The sequence below is a fragment of the Caretta caretta genome, chromosome 14 (genome assembly GCF_965140235.1).
Source record: "Caretta caretta isolate rCarCar2 chromosome 14, rCarCar1.hap1, whole genome shotgun sequence".
Taxonomy (NCBI): Eukaryota; Metazoa; Chordata; order Testudines; family Cheloniidae; genus Caretta; species Caretta caretta.
In genome coordinates, this window is record NC_134219.1 from 14,823,169 (window position 1) to 14,842,134 (window position 18,966).

General features: G+C 43.3%; 1 protein-coding gene across 1 annotated transcript; it reads left to right on the forward strand.

Moving 5' to 3' along the window:
* Positions 1-97: 97 nt before the first annotated feature.
* KCTD2 (potassium channel tetramerization domain containing 2) lies at positions 98-12,952 on the forward strand. Its single transcript, XM_048817600.2, has 6 exons — positions 98-702; positions 3,735-3,843; positions 4,604-4,695; positions 5,815-5,910; positions 7,974-8,099; positions 9,217-12,952. Exons 1-6 carry the CDS (start codon positions 391-393, stop codon positions 9,244-9,246), a joined length of 765 nt encoding a protein of 254 aa, XP_048673557.1. The 5' UTR covers positions 98-390; the 3' UTR covers positions 9,247-12,952.
* Positions 12,953-18,966: the final 6,014 nt, after the last annotated feature.

The window sequence follows — 18,966 nt, forward strand, 5'->3', positions numbered from 1 at the left end:
ACTCTTCATTTCAACCGCCAGCCTCCAAAATTCCCCGTTTTCCAGGGACATGTCCCCCCATTCACTTCCGGTTGCTCCGGAAGTAATATTCCACTGTTCCTCATAGGTTGCCCAGTATATTGTATTCCTGTGTTTTTCTTTACTGCCTTGCGCCTGGGGACTCCCCCCTTAGCACAGAATAGCCGTTGGGTTACGTGCGACGCGTGAGGAATTTGGTGTGACTCGGAGGCCGCTGGTGACCCGGAAGTCAAGTCCGGCTCTTCCTGGGAGGGGGAGAGGGGCAGTTGTGAGGGGAGCGATGGCTGCCGGGTGCCGGACCCAACTCTCCCCCCAGCGCTGAGCGAGGGTGGCCGCCCTCGCCTGGGACTCCCCAGGAAGTCACGGTCCAGGATGGCAGAGCTGATGGCGGCGGGGGATGGGCCGGCCCGGGGCCGTACGCCCAGCCCGGTGCTGGGGGGCATCCCGGTTCCTCCCGGGCCGCCGAGCCCTCGCCTCACCGGGCCTGCCTGTTCCGCAGGGGGGCTGTCTCCGCGTAGCTCCGAGCCGCCCGTCCCGGACAAGCCTGGGTCCGGCTCCAAGTGGGTCCGGCTCAATGTGGGCGGCACATACTTCGTGAGCACCCGGCAGACCCTGTGTCGGGAGCCCAAGTCCTTCCTGTGCCGCCTCTGCTGCCAGGACGGGCCCGAGCTGAGCTCGGACAAGGTGAGGGGCTGCGCGGGGCGGGCAACGGGCGCCGTAGAAACCCCCGACGCCGTGTAAACTCATATGGAGACTACACTCCCCATCGCACCCTAACGGAAGCTTCATCCCTCCCCCGACCCGACTCACCTGCCCCCCGCTAGAGATCCAGAGCGGTCCGTGCCTCCCCTTCCGCCAGGAAATAGCAGGACAAAACTACATACATACATACAAAACCACACTTAACCCGTGTGAGCCATAACCACCAGCACGCCCAAATAGTGGGGGGCAGCGTCTCCTTACAGACTCTAACGCCCCTTCCATTCACAGCAGGCTCCTCTCAGGCGCACACACACCAGTCTAGGCTTTGTGCTACTTCTGCTGGTGGGAGGGGACCTAGCTCTGATCAGACAGTTTAAGGGGGTTGAAGCTGTGGGCATTTATTCACCCAGTATAAACACCAACCGTACCCCTCTCATCCAGATCATCTGCTGTGAGCATAAATCTTTCCTCTGCTACATCTCCTGTCATAAAAGGACATAGACACAACCTATTACTGTCCCCTGTACTATTCCACTGCAGCTATACCCACATCACAAAGCTAACTACCAGCTTTTTTTCCCACACCCTCCTATACTCAGCACAGATAAGTTTGTATCACATGCCCCCAAATCCTTTAGGCTGCCACCTAAACAATGACTTATTTATAAGGACTAATGAGTTTAGGTAAGTCCTCATCTATTATAAAACACTTGTCTGTTCTCTGGATCAAGTATTTAGTAACTTTTCTCAGCCTAGGAATATATTTGTCATTTCTCCTTTTCTTTATATTCATCTGTGGTTTGCTTTATTACTTACTAAGTGTATTATATATCTATTTACTTTGGTCTGTGGCTTTGAAAACTCAGATTTCAACCTCTCACCCCTGCTGGGAATTTCACAAATAATTCACAGATTTCATTATGTTGGGAACCGCAATCTTTATTTTCTATCATATTCTTTATATAATTCTCACAAAACACTTTAGAGAGAGATTAGATACAGAATTAAAAAACACTCCTTCTTCCCAACTACAAGATTAATCAGGAGTTAAAATTCCTGCCTGTCAAATAATCTGTTTATTAATTGTTATATTTATTATAATTATTATTATAATAACTCCCATTACCTTAGTATCTCAGTACAGAGTAAGAAGGTTAAATTTGTTAGTCTCTAAGATGCCACAAGTACTCCTTTTCTTTTTGAGAGTAAGAAGGGGCTTTGGGGGTGAGGGGACACACATTTATTCTGCTGTAAAGCAGACTGCCCCAATCTCAGTAGCACCTAATTTGCTCAATGAACAAAATAAGTTGAACCAGTCTGTGGTGTTTAAAAACAGGACTGTGCCCTACTTGTAATGATCATGAATGCTTGCTGCATCAAAGTGTATTTCAAAAAGGTCTGTGCTGTTATTGTGTGTCAACACGTTAAGCTTGGTTCAAGAAATGTTTTTTTCACCTGTTAATTGTTGATAATTTTATAATGTTGTGCACTGGGAAAGGCTCAACATAGATCTAACTTATTATTGCAATGTTGATTTTAAGAAGTGGAAAAATAAGGAGATGCTCGAAGCGTCTGTTGCATAGTTTAGAAATCAACGTGTCCAGAGGAGATGCAAACCATTAATAATTTTCAGTGAAGCCTGGGTTGTATGTGTCTTTTATTTTTCTTTAATTTCCTCAGAAACATTGTTTTGTTTTCTGATTGAACAAGTCACAGAAACAAAAAGCAGACTGACATAAAAAGACTGCAGTTTTTGTAGGAGCAATAACGTTTGTCCCTGTTGTCACAGTGCTGCGTAAGTGCTAATCTGACCTATATTTTTATTTATTTTGACTTACAGGAAAAAACATTTGTCCTTTAAGGTGCCTAGGTTTCATGCCTGCTGCATGGATCCAGTTATAGGATTTGGGGCTTAGTACATAAACAGTCAAATATTTTTAAAATTTCAACATCAATAAATATTGGAACCACCAAGACAAACATGTTACCTTATTGTAACCCTGCCCCGAATCCTACTAATTGTTTATTGCTGTCTGTTATCACATTATGTCTAATTATTGGGCCCACTCCAGCAAATATTCATAAGAGTAGTCCCCATTGCCTCCCTTGAGATAGAGTTTGCAAGATTATGTTCTAAAGTTGTAATATATTCAGGTCACAGACTATCTTATTTGTCTGTAAAGGACAGTAGAAATATTATTTATTTCTAAACCTCATCAGTAGCATTTGGTGCTTTAGGAGAAGATATTTGTGCCAGTAGTTGCATCTAAGAGATTAATTGGTACATACAGACATGCTGAATCCAGCATGGTATGTAAAGATAGAGATTTGAAATAAAGATTAACAAGGACTGTCTGTCTATGGAAATATGATTTAGGGAGAGAAATGAGTAAAATGTTAAATCTGTATCTTGAGTAATAAGCTGAGATTTGGACTGTGTTCAAGGAAGTTTTGTTCAAAAGATATATTTTATGGAACAAGAGCCATTTCAGAGTAGTTGAATTTTAGAGCTGATGCTAATTTGCATTGTGGAGATTGCCTGATTCCCAAAGCGTCCTTTGGCCTTGGTGTAATTTTCAGATAAATGAAATGGCATTTAGGAGTTAGTATAAGGTTTTGAGATTGGTATTTACATATAAACAGAAGGATATTTAAAAAAAAATTGGAGTTGCCTCTTTTTACATGAAAGAAAACCTAATTCCTGTGATCAGGATGATCTATTTCATGCTATTGCTCCCACACACCAACTTCTCTGGTTCACTTTAACAGGTACTCATGCTGCATCAGAAGTTGCAGAAAGAAAATTAGTATAGACAGGCTCACTTGCCATACTGTACATTCAGACCTTCTCCACCCTGAACACTACTCAATATTGCGAACATGGGCCTGTCTACACTACAGACATTTTGCAAAGTTTTCTCATCATTAACACCAATACAGCTTCAGGGGGTTAGTAATTTTAGGAGTCCCAGTGTAGGGGGGCATCTAGCTTGACTCCCATGTGTGTTTCGCAGGATGAGACCGGGGCATATCTCATCGACAGGGATCCCACTTATTTTGGTCCGATCCTGAACTACCTCCGACATGGAAAACTCATAATAAACAAGGAATTGGCAGAAGAAGGTAAGAAAATTTATTGCAGAGTGAACAACTGTAAATGCCCCATTGGCATTGTTTGACTTGCCAGTCATTACCTAGAGCTAGTCTGGGTGTGGAGGCTTCCTAATACATTAACATGGTGCCTTGTGCGTAAGCTCCATTTTGCAATAATACTGTGTTTTCTTTTAGATTCCCACTAAGACGCTCATGAATAAGATGAAGCTGATATATACTGGAAGCAGAAACCTCTAGATCGTAATGCAGGCTATCCTTGCTATGCTTAACTCATTGGCTTTGAACAGCAAATTGTACTTTTTGAGAAAGAGGAGACATTCTCTAAGAGTGATCTCTCCTGTTCTCTCTTTTCAAAAACTGCAGTCCTGTGTGTCCAGAGACATTAATGGCTTTTTGTAATATGCTGAGATAATGAAACAGGTTGATTTGAGATGGCTAAACCTATTTTGCCAAAAGCCTCCAATAAAAGAGTAGTATTTCCCTATTACAGGCTGGTGGATTACTATAATCCTAGAGAAGGGGGAGTATGCTTCTGTTAGATAGCATATGCTTTCACATAAGGAGGCTATAACCATCTGAGTACAGCATTTTCTTCCAGACTTTGATCAATACCACTATCTATTCTGCATCCATTTATTGTACCACATGCAGGCTAGATTGCAAATATAAAGTTAACTACAAATCGATACCATGCACCGCATCCTTTTGATAAAATTGTCCTTATTCTGTTGATTAACAGAATTCCTTCCTCTGCTTTGGATTTTTGTAGGGGTACTGGAAGAAGCAGAGTTTTACAATATTGCATCCCTGGTGCGTCTGGTGAAGGAGCGGATACGGGACAATGAAAACAGAACCTCTCAAGTAATGCATGTTAAAACTTAAGTAGAAAAACTCAGTCATCAGGATTCAGTCATTTATAAAGGTGTGACAGAGGGACAATGCACTGCAGGGCGAGACATATGGCAGCAGACTTGGTGTTTAGTCTCTCAAGTAGTTGTGTGTCCCTACTTTCTGATGGATCCAACATATCATCGAGAGTGCGCATCCTTCATGGCTACTGGCACAGGCTCTCAAATCTGCTCCGCAATATTTGCAGGTAGAGGTCAGGAGCAATTGAATAGAAGGGGGCTGGAAATAGGGTCAGTTGAAACAAGGCATGAAAATGAGGACTCAAAGGCAGTAGATGGGACTTTGGGATCCAAAAAGCAGAATAGCTACCTGACCTACTAGAAGATCTTATGAGTATGTGGGCCATGCATCCCATTTAGAGAATGGGAGTTGCTTTAATATGTTTTATTACATTGGCAGTTAATAAAAGTGCAGTGATACTATTTTGTTAGAAATTGTTAAGTTGCATAAACAGTTTGTGTGAGTGCCTAGTGTAGTCTATCTCCCTTTCCTTGGGATGGGACGTTACTGAATTGGGGGTGGCTCTTTCCCTAAAGCCAACCCTAAGAAAGGAAACTTGGGTGATTTTCTCTCCCATTATATTTACAAAATGAGCTCTATGGGTATGCTTTTCTTGTCCCTCCCAGACAATTTTAATATTTCCATCAAATATAAGCCTTTTCAGAACAGCATCTTCTCTCAGCATTTCTTTATTGCAATTCTTTTTGCTGCTGAACTGTTATTTTTAATTTGTAGACTCAATACTAGAAGAGTAAAATTTTCAAAACATACCTGGAGGACTTGGGCTCCTATCATTTACATGCTTTTGACAATGTCACCTCAAAATCCTCACTACCCTCAGCAGGAAAAAAAATTCAACTATATAATGTAGACTAGCTTGGGAAAGTCTATGCAACTCACTCTTCCTCTTCTATTATAATCCTCAAGGCACAAAAGAGATCAGGTTTCCTTACAAGAAGACACTAAAGCCTCAGCTGTATTTGTTTGAAAGCAAACACAGCTAAGCCAACTCCCTCTCCTGATTTTAAAATTCCTGCTTTTTGGTTTTTTTCCTCCCCCTTGGTGCTTTAGGGACCTGTGAAACATGTGTACAGAGTTCTGCAGTGCCAAGAGGAAGAGCTTACACAGATGGTGTCCACTATGTCTGACGGATGGAAATTTGAACAGGTACTGTTGCTAATGATTGCCATTCCTATATCCAAAGAAAGGGATCCCCATGTGGGAACAGCATATGGAATGAGTTTAGATTTCTGTTTAACTACCCCTCTTACGACTCCTCCCTGTTGGGGGCGGGGAGTCTGTATCCAGGATCAGTCCACCTTATATGGAATAACTGGTAGGGGAACAACAGTAGCTTACTGAACCCAGAACAGGAAATAATGTTTCCTTGAGATCTATTGTATCCTTGTCAGACTCTTGAGTAATTCTTCTCTCCTCCCACTTTTCCTGGCCCCACTGTGGAGCTTTTATCCAAGGAGAATGAATGGGATCCAGGAGAAGTAAAAACTACTTTCTTCAGAGCCCACCAGCACAACCCCTTCACAGAGAAGTGTTGAGAGACATGAGAAATACCTTTCCCTGCAAATGCAAAACATGCTGCATTTTCAACACAAGTTTGCTGGCCATGTTTCAAGGGAGTTGCCGAGGGCATAAATCAGCTGATACCAACTTTGGTATCAGAAATCACAAACAGTTCTCTTGTGTGGATGTACAAAGGACTTAAGCCACCAAGCTAGTCTATATATCATGACAGTTCCTGAACTGTAGCCAAGATAGATCTGCAACATCGGCTTGCAATGAAATATGATGACACCAAATGGCTCATAGGACTAATAGATTACAGCCTTCACTTCTAGATCTGTTCAAATCCTGCCCAGTTTAATAGTGACCAAAAGCTGTAACTGGACATTGCACAGCTAGCAGACTGTGAAATGTGATGGTCCAGTGTCCATTTTCCAGTGGACAAGCATCCATATCACATTTGGCACTATTTACTCTTTGTTAGCAGTCTTAACACAGACACCAAGGATTGACTAGGGTGAGGAATTCAATTCCCCTGTCATCCCTTGACAGGTTCTCTCTATGGCTATGAGCTAGGGCTATGATTCCTCTGCTTATGTACACATATTCCACTAGCTCAATGAGAGCTAGGGCGAGTATAAATAGCAGTGTAGCTGAGGTAGGACAGATAGCAGCTATATATCTTTCCTAGTTAACATGCATTCTATGTATCCACAGTGATTTGTGGTCTAAAGTGCAGCTGTTTAAGTTCATTATAGTTTAGACAATCAAGTGGTAAAATACAAAGGGAAAACACAATCCATTGACATCCTAAAACCAAGTCTTTTGTCCTCAGTAGTGAATCAATGCCACCATTCATTGTACAAGCCATTTGCATTATTATAGCTTGGCTAATCCTCCTTCAGACCTGCAGAATAATGAATATGATTATTATATTAAGGGGACAGTGATCTGCATCTATCCCTTGTTATAAGTGTGAGGTTCTCTTTTCTAAAATCCTTTGTGCAGAACTAGTGTATCCATTAAAATACACATAAGATTCATACTGTTTTTCTTCAGGATGTGAAATCCAAGGCTGGTCTGAAGAGCAGGGCTGAGAAATACAAATTACTGCTATGCTGTTTACTCCAGGCTGTCACTTTAATGTAATAATTATAAAGGAATTGTGCTGGTTTACCAGGTGTCCTTTAGTTGTTGGAATATGCTGTTCTACCTTTGTGACAAATAAATTGCCTGTCCTGTGTTTCTGCATCAAAAAGTCAGAAGCTGTATTCCTAGAATTTCGTTAAATAGGTGTATTGTCTGGATGGAGTGACTCCTTCTTGAGAGCCTACGTTGCCTGGCATATCCATTCTCTGAAGTATTTGGCTAAGGGTTTGTATTGCAAAATGTGATCAATATTTTCAATTTTTTCATGAATTGGAAAATTGATCATAGCTTTCCATGTTACCTTTTCATGGAATTTTCTCCAAGTTCAGCCACCACCAGGGGGCTCTGTAGCACTTCCAGTCATGGACCAAGAATGTACATACTATTTGACGGGAAAGCTTATTACACAAGTTCATACCCCAGAGATTTGTCCTGTTGAAACTTTAGTTCTGACTGGGTTCAACCAGCCACTCACAAGGTGATAACAAGGACAAAGCAAAATCCATTGGCTATTGCTGCATTAATCCTTACATCCTCTCTGTTATTTTCCTATTCTTCAGTTAATCAGTATTGGATCTTCCTATAACTATGGAAACGAGGACCAGGCAGAATTCCTCTGTGTCGTCTCAAGGGAGCTCAATAATTCTACCAATGGCATTGTCATCGAACCTAGTGAGAAGGCAAAGGTGAGGAGCCTAGTTAAGAGAGTTGTCTTTAAATGCCCCTGTACACAGAAAAAAAAAATTCCTCTGTGCTCTAATGATGCCATGAGGATGATAGTAGTAATTCATTGCACACACTTATTCTCTTCCACTTTTCCCTCCGCCCCCACATCCTCCAGTGAGATTTGCAGTTTTACTAGATGACATTACAGCAAATCTATCCAGATCCAAAGCTCTTTGTACATTTCACCTTGAGCCATAGATATATGGGAAAAAGGGATGAACTTTGGTTTTTTTTAAATGTGTAAAAAGGAGGGAAGAAAGAATTAGCACAACTAGGAAGACTGAAGCAGATCACATTTCCTAGCTGACAGCTATTGCAGGGAGTGGAGGTTGTTTGTTTGTTTTACTTTGATCAACCTTTGATCAGGATCTTAAAAATATGAAACTATCCTTCTGAACTTCCTGCATGCAACTGACCTGTCTCTAGAAGAGGCTTTATCATCTCTTATCTCCAGTTTCTCTAAGGGTTCTGAGGGAGGCTCAAAGGTTATAGTGGTCTTGAGTACAGACCTTAGAACTAGTGACTCCACTTTGAGCTCTGCCATACACGCTCTGTAGCAGGTCATTTAAAATCTGTGCCTCTGTTTTCCCAGCTGTAAAATGGTTATAATGCTTACCTCACAGAGGTGACTAGGATTAGAGTCTTAACATTTGTGCAGTACAATATATACTTTTTAAAAATCCTTCTACAGTTCATGCTGTTGAATTTGAGTGGGTGAGGTATCTGGGTAGAAAAATTGAAAATTGCATTGTGGACCAAGACTATGCATCTTTAAACATGCACAGATCACACAGCCTCAAACAATACAAGATTTTGTCAAGGTGCAGCAGAATTTTATGCCTTGCTGTGACCAAAAGCCAAATGTTTTTATCACAGGCCTGTCTTTTCCAAGGAAATCAGTCATTCATAAAAGTTATGTAAAAACCAGCAGCCACTCTGGATGATTCTTTGTACATTCCCCTCCTCCATCAATTTTTCCTTCCCCTATTGACACAAATAGCATTTTTCAAAACATGAGAACTAATATCCAAATTTGTCCAAGTTCAACCTTTATTACACCGGTCCTTCTCTTTTCAGATTCTTCAGGAGAGAGGATCCCGGATGTGATCCACGTGTCTGATTCTGTTATACTCCAAGATGTCAAAAGGGCAATCTAGCTGGGCAGAGCGTTTCTTCGCAGTTCAGCCTTGTTCTTGTACAATAACCAAGCTAACGCAAAGCAAAGCTGAGCCTGTCCTGCCAACAGAGAATAATTCTGGTCAAAACCAAAGGCTTCCCCCTAATCCCAGGAAACAAAGGAAAGAAGAGACTCTTCCAGTTGGATAGTCCCTTTTTCAAATGTTTATTTTTGTTTTCTTGGCCGGCGCTGTATTGAATTTTTCCAACAATGGCTGGGCCGGATTCCCAGTCAGAGCCTTTGGGAGGGTTGCTCAGGTCCATGAGCCCGTGTAGTCCGCCCAATCTCCCGTGGGGTGGAGTGGGTGAAAGAGGATTTGTATTAGAGCTGTGCCATTTTGTGCACCCAGGTTTATCAAGTAGAAAACTTGGAGATATCCTGCAGCGTTCCTCCCCACCAGTTGGCCCCACACACAAATCAGGTGAAAAGGGTTTAGAAGTGAGGGACAAAAACAAGAACTTGTCTTTTTTTTTTATACTGAAACTTTTTTCATTCTTGCTTTGTATTTGTTACTTGTCAGGTTCCTGAGAGCTGAGTTAGATACAAAATAAGCCTAGTGGGGAGAGGAATTGTGTTTCTGTCTAATGTGGGCCTTGGGAGGGGTTTACTGCTAGCACTATTATATATGGGATCTTGGCATATCCCAAAGCCCAGTGCTCTTCGCGCATATTTAAAAATCTACATTGGCCCATGCTAGTGACACAGTAAATGGTTCTGTCCTTTATTCTCTCCAGGTTGGATGAGAGTGGTGACAGGGATCCTGTCCCACTTCCCCTCCAGTCCCTTGCCACAGCTCTATCTTAGCCTGGCATGATGTTGTTACTTGATTTACCCAGGTTAGGGACTTGTTGCTGCCACGTTCAGCTTTGCCTTGTTTGTCTCCAGCAGCATGGACTCCCTTGATCTCCTGCTGTCTTCTCCCAGCAGGAGGAGTTAGGGGAGGCTTTATTTTGTACTGTAGCAAGCAGGTAGGTTTGTTTTAAATCCAGACAGTTTGGGGAGGAGAGCCCCTATTTACATATGGCAATTCCACATCTGCAGCCCTCTCAGTTTTCCACCTTCAGTAGGTCAGCCTAAAGTACCAAGGGGCATTGCAGAGACTTCGGAGGGCTTGGTGAAAGTTGCCAAAGTGTTGTAATGTTTCTTGTCCAAAGTGACGTGTCGACTTTTGTGACTTTTTTTGGAATGCCTTGAATGGACGTGCAAATGTTCGTTTGTGCCTCTCTCTTTAATTCTAATCTTAGCCAAACTGGACTCACTGGTCCCTTCAATGAATGGGTGCCATCCCTAAGCAGTGACATGTCCCTCCTATCTGGTAAATGGAATTTCGTAGGAGTTTGCTGCATGTTTTTCCCTTCGTCCTGGCTTTGTCCTTTGTAGCCCAGTGATCTGGCACCTGGGCTGTTGAGTAGAGTCCCAAACTGCTGTTGAACCAAAGTTCCAGGTACACTGGAATTCACTGGCATTGGCAAGGCCATCGTGGAAGTTCCTGGATTAGGCTCATGAGCACAGAATTCCTTGTTTGGATTGTTGCGTGTGGGATTCTCCCTGAAGGAATTGGGCTCACTGTGGTCTTGTCAGTGTTTTGTGCATAGGGAAGTTTCCCATCTGGTCTTCTTGTTGATTTGGGGCAGAGGGCAGCAAGCAGTGGCTTCTGAGGGTATGGATGACCTTTTCAATGAACAAGGTGCAGGAAAGAAATTCAGAGGGATACCCCTCTATGCTCTCCAGTCCGACTTTTCCCCACACTGCTGTCAGTGTACCTCCTCCAGTGGGGTCTTCACCTCTTTCTCAGGAAGGAGGGTTGATTATCTGTAGTACCTAGTCTTGGTAACAGACTGTGCCAAATGTCTTTGAACTCACATTGTGTCAGTTTTGGACTGTTGAAATTCAGTTGGTGTGGCACCATACTCAATAATCCAGCTCTCCTACTCCCCCATTTTCCCGGTCTGTCATGTGATGAAATGGTGTCAGTGTGATTGGACTGGATGCCTTGGCTGGGCCTAAACAACACTGTGATGTGTACATATAGCTCTTATCTATGGGTAGCTTGTAGCCCCAGCCTTTGTCAGTTTGTGGTCACAGCTGAGAAATAAAAAAATGCATTATGCAGTTTAGCAGCATAAAAGCCACATATCACACTAGCCTTCAGACCATCATCTATCTTCCTCTCCCCCACCCCCCGCCAGGGAGAAGGGGAAGTTGGGAAAGTCAAGAAAGATCAGACTAATGATAGCAGGAGTAACTTAGCTGCCCTGTCAGACACAGTCAATACAAGCCCAATTGACTTGCTGTTCAAGCTGGTGGGTACGAAGCAGTGCTAGGTTTGCTTGGAGGGTGATGTTTTATCCAGTACAGTGGGAGCTGACAGAATGATACCTCATTGCTTTTTTTTTTTTTTTGGGTCATCAAAACACCATGCCTCATGAAGCCCATTTGAGGGGTGCCTGCTGTCAGAATAGCAGTTTGAAAAATATTACCGCCCTACCTTCTCCACACCAGAACGGCTCCAGTAAAACAAACCAGAAGAAGAACCTGATAGTTACAACAGGCCAAGACCAGTTCATTGTGTCCTGTATAAGTTGCAATGGACTGAACATTTCTGCCAGATACCTGGGGAACAGACTATAAAAGTTAAATCCTGTTCTCTCCCCAACTTCCCTCTCCAATGAGAATTGTTAGAGCTTGTCAGTGGATTTAATGCCCCACTGGAACCCAAATTGCCTTTTCTTCTTAAATCCAATGGAATGAGTTATCTTGTAGAAAATGATTCCTGTCATTTGCATCCTCACTGGATCTCAAGTTCTTTGGTGATACAAAGGGACTGTTCTAGTCTCCTGGGAGGCTATGGACTCCTGTAGGTACAAGGACTTGCAGTCCATCTAGAGCAGGATGCTTTCCCAGATCACCTAGCTGGGAGTTTCTCCTCTTTACTGTCTGTCATAGGTCACCTTTAGCCCTATGAAAGTCTGAAGAACTGGTCTCGCTTGGTCTCTACATTCCAAACTAGTTGCATCACTGCACTGCTGGAGACAGGGCTTTTCATTCCAGTTCTTTTTGCTCAGTCGCAACTATCTCCTCAAATTAAAACTGGCCGGGGGTGGGGGGGATCACATCGAATCACTCCTGTTGACCCTAGAGGGCAGTATATTATGGTGAGTGGGAGGGGGGAAGCAGTGGTAGGAGGTCTGATAGATAGCTGTGGGGTTTTGTATCTCTTGGGAAGGTTCACTTAAAGCATTAGCACTGGGAACGGATAGTGAGTTTTATCTAATTTCCCAGTGGCCTAAATCGTTCCATTATGGGGAGACTGGAATTAACCTTCTCTGAAAGTGTCTTTGTTTCTGCACATTTTTAAATCAATCTTCTCAGGGGTGACTGAGTGGTCCGAGGGGAAGTGGGGGGGTTAGCCACAGGGGTGGGGGCCCAGCTCCTCAGACCTCTGCAGCTTGGCCATGGGCTCCTCACCCTCAGGTTTTGCCTGCAAACCCAGAGGTTTTGTACAGTTTGTCACATGTCAGTGCCCTTTGCTACTGTTTCTCTTTGTTTATTAAATGTGTTTGAATAATGATTCAGATGCTGTGATTAATTTTTTTTTCAATAAAGATTCTGAAATGGGTTGGAAGTTTGAACTAATGTCTTGTGTCCTGCTGCATTGTTTGTATGGAATTTTCAACTTGGGCTGTCGTCTTTTCAGGGAACTTTCTGAACACCTGTTTTACTCCACTGCGTAACACACACTTGGAAGGAAGGATGCTTTGGTGTAAACTCACAGTACACAGCTGTAGAGGTTACATGGTAAAAAGCAAAGGGGAAGAATGACCAAAAAACCCTCAAACACCACCACCTCTTAGACCTCTGTACATCATGAAGCACAAAAGACTAAAAACACTTTCTCTCCCCCCCCCCATAAAAGTGGTGATCTACAAGTGTCCATTTGGAAAGAGATTACACATCAGTGTTTAACAGTAAAAATGGTCTTCATTACTTCTTGAAGGTATTTTAAATAGTTATTACATTACCCCTATCATAATGCACCCAGCATTTTCCTGATTTGTCTCTTAAGCAGGATTGATGGATTAGCAGAGATTCAATTTGTTTCTTGTTTACAGGGATTGATTTTCAGAAAGGCTTGAAACACAGAGGAACCAACAGATGGACAATCTGAGTGGGGGAGAGAGCAGGGAAGGAACTAAATTAGTTTTAAAAATTCAGTCCGCCTGTAGTGAGCCTGAAAGCCAGTGTGTGTTTTGTCTCAGGTTTCCAAACAGAAACTGCCCCTCAGAAAATAAATGTCTGAATTTTGGAGCCAAGCTGTTGCTGCCTCCTACATCTGTTCCAGATGCTGCTCTGGCTCTCTGCTTAGCACTAATACCTCTGCTCTGGTGAAAGCCTACCTCCAAGAGCAAGGTCACTATCCCCTTTTTTCCTTTCATGGCTTTTGCTTCAGGAGATCAGCATGTGGGAGTTCGGGGCCGTCTTAAAACTTCTGTCTATGTTCATTCTTGTGCTGGGATCTCAAAGTACTAAATGTAAAATAAGCCTCCCATCAGTACCAGAACGGAGAAGTGATTTGCTCAAGATCATGCAGAGAATCAGCAAAGCTGGGAAAAGAAACTAGGAACAAGGAACTGCTAGGCTCTTGCTCTAACCACAAAACTATATTCCTTCTTAAGGTCCATTTCTGAGCATGTGTGTAATCTGCCACCAACTCTGTTCCTGCAGCTGGCAAAGCCTTGACCACAGTAGGGACTCCCCGCAAGTTTGCCTCCACTGGCACATGTTTGGAGCCTTAGAGGGAGGAGGACTGCTGGAGTTTTGAACGCTTACCTAACAGTGTCTAATCACCGTAACATTAGCAGCATCTATCAGGTCATCTATGTTGGGGTTCTGGTTATGAAGATCTCTTTAAACTAGACGTCTTAAATTATTTCGATTATGGTCCAGGAGCTGTTGGCAAACTGAACTCAAAAGCTTTTCCCAAGCCCCTGACCTGCCTCGGAAGGTGACAGATCACAGCTAGCAATAGTTTCAGGTTCAAAATGCCAACTGCTTTGGCAGAATAGGAAGTTGGGTTGTGTCTGCATGTACATTCATTGTATGCAGTGTTGCTCCCAGGATGAGCGATGGAATATCTTTTATTGGACCAACTTCTGTTGGTGAGAGAGACAAGCTTTCGAGCTACCTGCAGAAGAGCTCTGTGTATGCTCAAAAGCTTGTGTGTCTCACCAACAGAAGTTGGCCCAGTAAAAGATACTGCCTCACCCACCCTGTCTCTGTACATTCATTGGCATTCACAACAAAGCAAGCTCTGCAAGCAGCATTTCAAAATAGGAAGTCCATTTATAACTGCACCTCAATTGCTCAGCTTTTGCCCGCTTAACCTGTCAAAGCGTTTACGGATTCTGACTCGTGTGAATACAGTATCAGAAAAATAGTTCAGAATCTTTGTCAGCCAGGTAGATGGTTTTCCACAACTAACAGTTTAATACGGCTGCATCAGACTGAAAATATATGGTCACTAGGTGGGTTGCTGTGGAGACCACAACTTGGTGGAATCTGGGGAAGAAATCTGTCCCTTATGATATTAACTATCCTCAAACTTGAGCTATTCCAAATATTTATCTCTGTGTTTTCAAGCCATTTCTTTGCTCCCCACAGCAGGCATGTTACAAGATCTATTGTGAGCTATTTTTTAACCACGAGATGAAAGTGAACCCATGTGAAGAAACCCGCTCTTACTACTACATACATACAGCTCTTACTATTTCTGCATGGGCATAGGCTCTGAAGTTTTCTAACATTCAGGAGTGTTCGGATCCAGTGCAGTAGGGGAGGGAGAACATAAGAGCAGCCACACTGAGTCAGACCAAAGATTCATCTAGCCCAGTATCCTGTCTTCCGACAGTGGCCAATGCCAGGTGCTTCAGAGGGAATGAACAGAACAGGTAATCATCAAGTGATCCATCCTGTCGCCCATTCCCTGATTCTGGCAAACAGAGGTTAGGGACACCATCCCTGCCCATCCTGGCTAATAGCCATTGATGGACCTATCCTCCATGAATGTATCTAGTTCTTTTTTGAAGCCTGAAGGAGGGAGTATAGTTGGGCTGTATGTTGCAACATAGCTGGCCTCCAGTTACAGTCTAGAGCTTTGCCCAAGAGCTTTTAAGAAGCAGAACTCTTAAGAAAGGAACACTGCCACATTTCTGTGCCTGCTGCTAGTCTAGTGTCTCCACTCCCTGTGCAGCTCCTCTGAGGTTCATTCCAGCACCCTTCTTCCAAGGAAATGGACGAGTAAATTCAGCCTCTCCAGTGGATCACGCTGTCTGATGGCATCATAATTGGAATATTCAGTGAAGCTTGAGTTTGGATTATGAGGTCATCCAGAAGACTTAGCTGTCTCATGAAGGGCTGCCTACTGGAAGGGAGTCCTCAGGGGGAGCTGCTAAAGGGCCAGGGAGAACAGAAACCAATCAGTGACTTGTCATTGGAAGGGGCGCCAGGCTGTCTAAGTGGCAACTGTCAGGGAATATCCTTTGGTATTGCCATGTAACTGCTTCCTCATTGGCATGGGGAGGCATGAGTGACCTCATATCCAAATAGATCAGGTAAGTATGGGGCATTTGACACAGTCTGGTTTTGCGATAGAATGATCACTGTCCCAGAATTGGTAGGCCCATAAAATCCGTTCACTTTGTAAATCTTTGGATTGGTCACCACCTACCACCCACTGGAATATTCTATAGGAAATTAACAAGATTTCATGTCTTTAAAAATATAGTAATGACATGATGAACTATCATCTTCTACAGGCGGTTTTTGCCATGTCAAGAGAATGGCCCAAATTCAGCCCTGCCATAAGCCAGTCACTGTTGATTGCAATGGGAGATGAGCTCATTTAGTCCAAAACTGAATTTGTCCGGAAAAATAGTTCTTCCCTGAGAGTCTTTCAGCCCAATGAATTTGAGTATCTCAGCTGAATGAGGAGGGTTGTCTCTTGCCTTCTCCAAAGTAGCCTGTTTGTGGTCCTTCAGACTTTCCAAAGGGACATACGGTCTCTGCACCTGCTCAACTGTGCTAGAGAACAGTCCACACCTGGGTTGGGGTCCTGCATTTCCTCATGTTCCCCTTGCTCTGATCCCTTGTGTCTTTTTGGTGGGCTGCCAATAACCCAAAAAGATAGACTTGTAGTAGCCAACCTCTATGTGGCGCTACTGGGAAAAACTCCAACTATGACTGTTCATGCTGATCTTAGTGTCTCTGGTCTTGTTATTGTGACCATCCTTCTCCTAGCTAACAAAGACTCAACATTATGAGTTCTTGTACTATTCCCTCACTATTATCACACAGCAATAGAGTATGCTGTCCCCACAGGCCCTCCAAGCTAGGAAGCAAGGAAAGAGCCATGTAGGCAGATTGATCTACAGAAAGGAACTGCTCAAGCAGAAGCGTATTTGCCTAGATACAGAGAAGTACATCTATCAATAGTGTAGGACATGGGACCTAGGACTCCCAACTATCATTCCCAGCTCATATGTCTACACTGTGATAAAAAAAACAACCCTGCAGCACTGATTTCAGAGCCCAGGTGAGCTGATGCAGGCTCAGGTTATAAAGTAGCAATGTTGATGTTCACATTTGGGGTAGAGCCCAGGCTCTGAGACCCTCCCCCCTCACATGGTCTCAGAGCCCAGACTCCAGCCCAAATATCTACACTGAGCCCTGCAGTGTGGGCCAGCTGCTGTGTAGACGTACTCTCAGTGACTGTGAGAAAGTCACTCGACTGTTCTGTGCTTCAGTGTCCACTTCTGTAAGCTGGAGACAATGACAAATACTTTATTTAGTGATTGTGAAGCTTAATTAACATCTGGGAAGTGCATGGAGATCTTTAAATGAAAGGGACTAGAGAAGGGCCACATGGTTGGTTGGTTTGTTGTTTAAAAAAAAAAAAGAAGAATACACACCCATGTGTGGGGGTGCAAGATAACTGAAATGAGAGGACTCTAACCTAGCAGATAAAGGAGTAATGAGATCCAGCAGCTGGAAGCTGCAGCTACACACATTCACACTGGAAATAAGGTGCACATTTTTGACAGTAACGGTAATTCCTTCACCCACTTACTTCCCTGGTCCTTCTCGCATGAACAGAGAGCAACAATACCCGAAGTCCAAAGGTGCAAACAATTCGATGTTTATTGGGGTGAACTTCCAGCAAGCATGATTCCAGTTTCCTTCCTTAGTGTCCCCCTTCCCAGCTCTGACACCACAGAGCCTTACACCTGTGTCCCTGTTCCCATTCCTGCCCTTAGCCAAACATGATTCCAATTTCCCCACCCCCATTCCCTGTTCCCATTTCCCCCACACACATCCACACACCTTGATTGACTGCAGACTATATAGTAAAACTTGAGTTCTGCTTAGCTATATCTTAACCAATCATTTTACTGAAATTTAACTAACCAATCCTAACATATTGTAACATGATTATTTAACCAATTATAACCCACCACCTTCATTAGTTTACACCCAGCAAAATTAATTATACAGCAGACAGAAACAATCACAGAACCAGACAGAGATTATACAGACAAACAATGGGGAAATGGAGACTACAGTGATAGAACAGGTTTCAGAGGAACAGCCGTTAGTCTGTATTCGCAAAAAGAAAAGGAGTACTTGTGCCACCTTAGAGACTAACCAATTTATTTGAGCATGAGCTTTCGTGAGCTACAGCTCACAGATGCATCTGATGAAGTGAGCTGTAGCTCACGAAAGCTCATGCTCAAATAAATTGGTTAGTCTCTAAGGTGCTACAAGTACTCCTTTTCTTTTAGTGATAGAACAAACACAGAAATGAGGATTTCACATCCCAGCTATTGATAAGTGAGTTCTTGCCAGACAGGATGCTATCAAACTAAGTTTCCTTTTACATCTTCTAGGCACTTCCCTTTCTCTGGAGGTGATAGGAATACAATCCTGTCCTGATAATGCCTAACAGCCATTAGCACCTTATTTCAATGTGACTAGTTTGGAATGTGAGGATGTGACCGGTCGCTTCCCAGCTTATGGCTGCCTCTGTTGCTTAGCCAAAGGCCTTAGCCTAAGCACAGGGCCTCAGACTGTCACAGTAAGAGAAGGACCTTACACTGGCAGACAGTGATTTTGATTCTCTTTTTTATACCTCTATAACTAGCCAAGTGATAAGAATACACCTAAATTCTTAGCATATAGGCCTTTACAGACAGGCCTGAATATCTATATCCTAACACCCTGTATACGATGGAAACTACTTCAAGCCAAGGGGTGTGGCAGAACCCCCAGCACTCCTAGTTCCAGCGCCTGTTACCGACGGATGTTATGGATTCTCCATCAATTGATATGCCCAAGTTCCACCAGAAGTACTGACCTCCTGAATTATCCAGGCCATACTAGAAAATCAGAACGGTCCCTTCTTGCCTTAAAAATCTATTAATGATCTCTCACATCAGAATATCTAGCTTCATAAAAATGATACAAATCTATTAATCACTTTCCACAAAGTGTCTTGAAAGGTGAATACAATGAGCAAACCTGTGTCTGTTCATGTTTCCCAGAACTCTAGATACCCAGATCTGGGAGGGAGCATCCCAGCTGAGGCTTCTGTCACC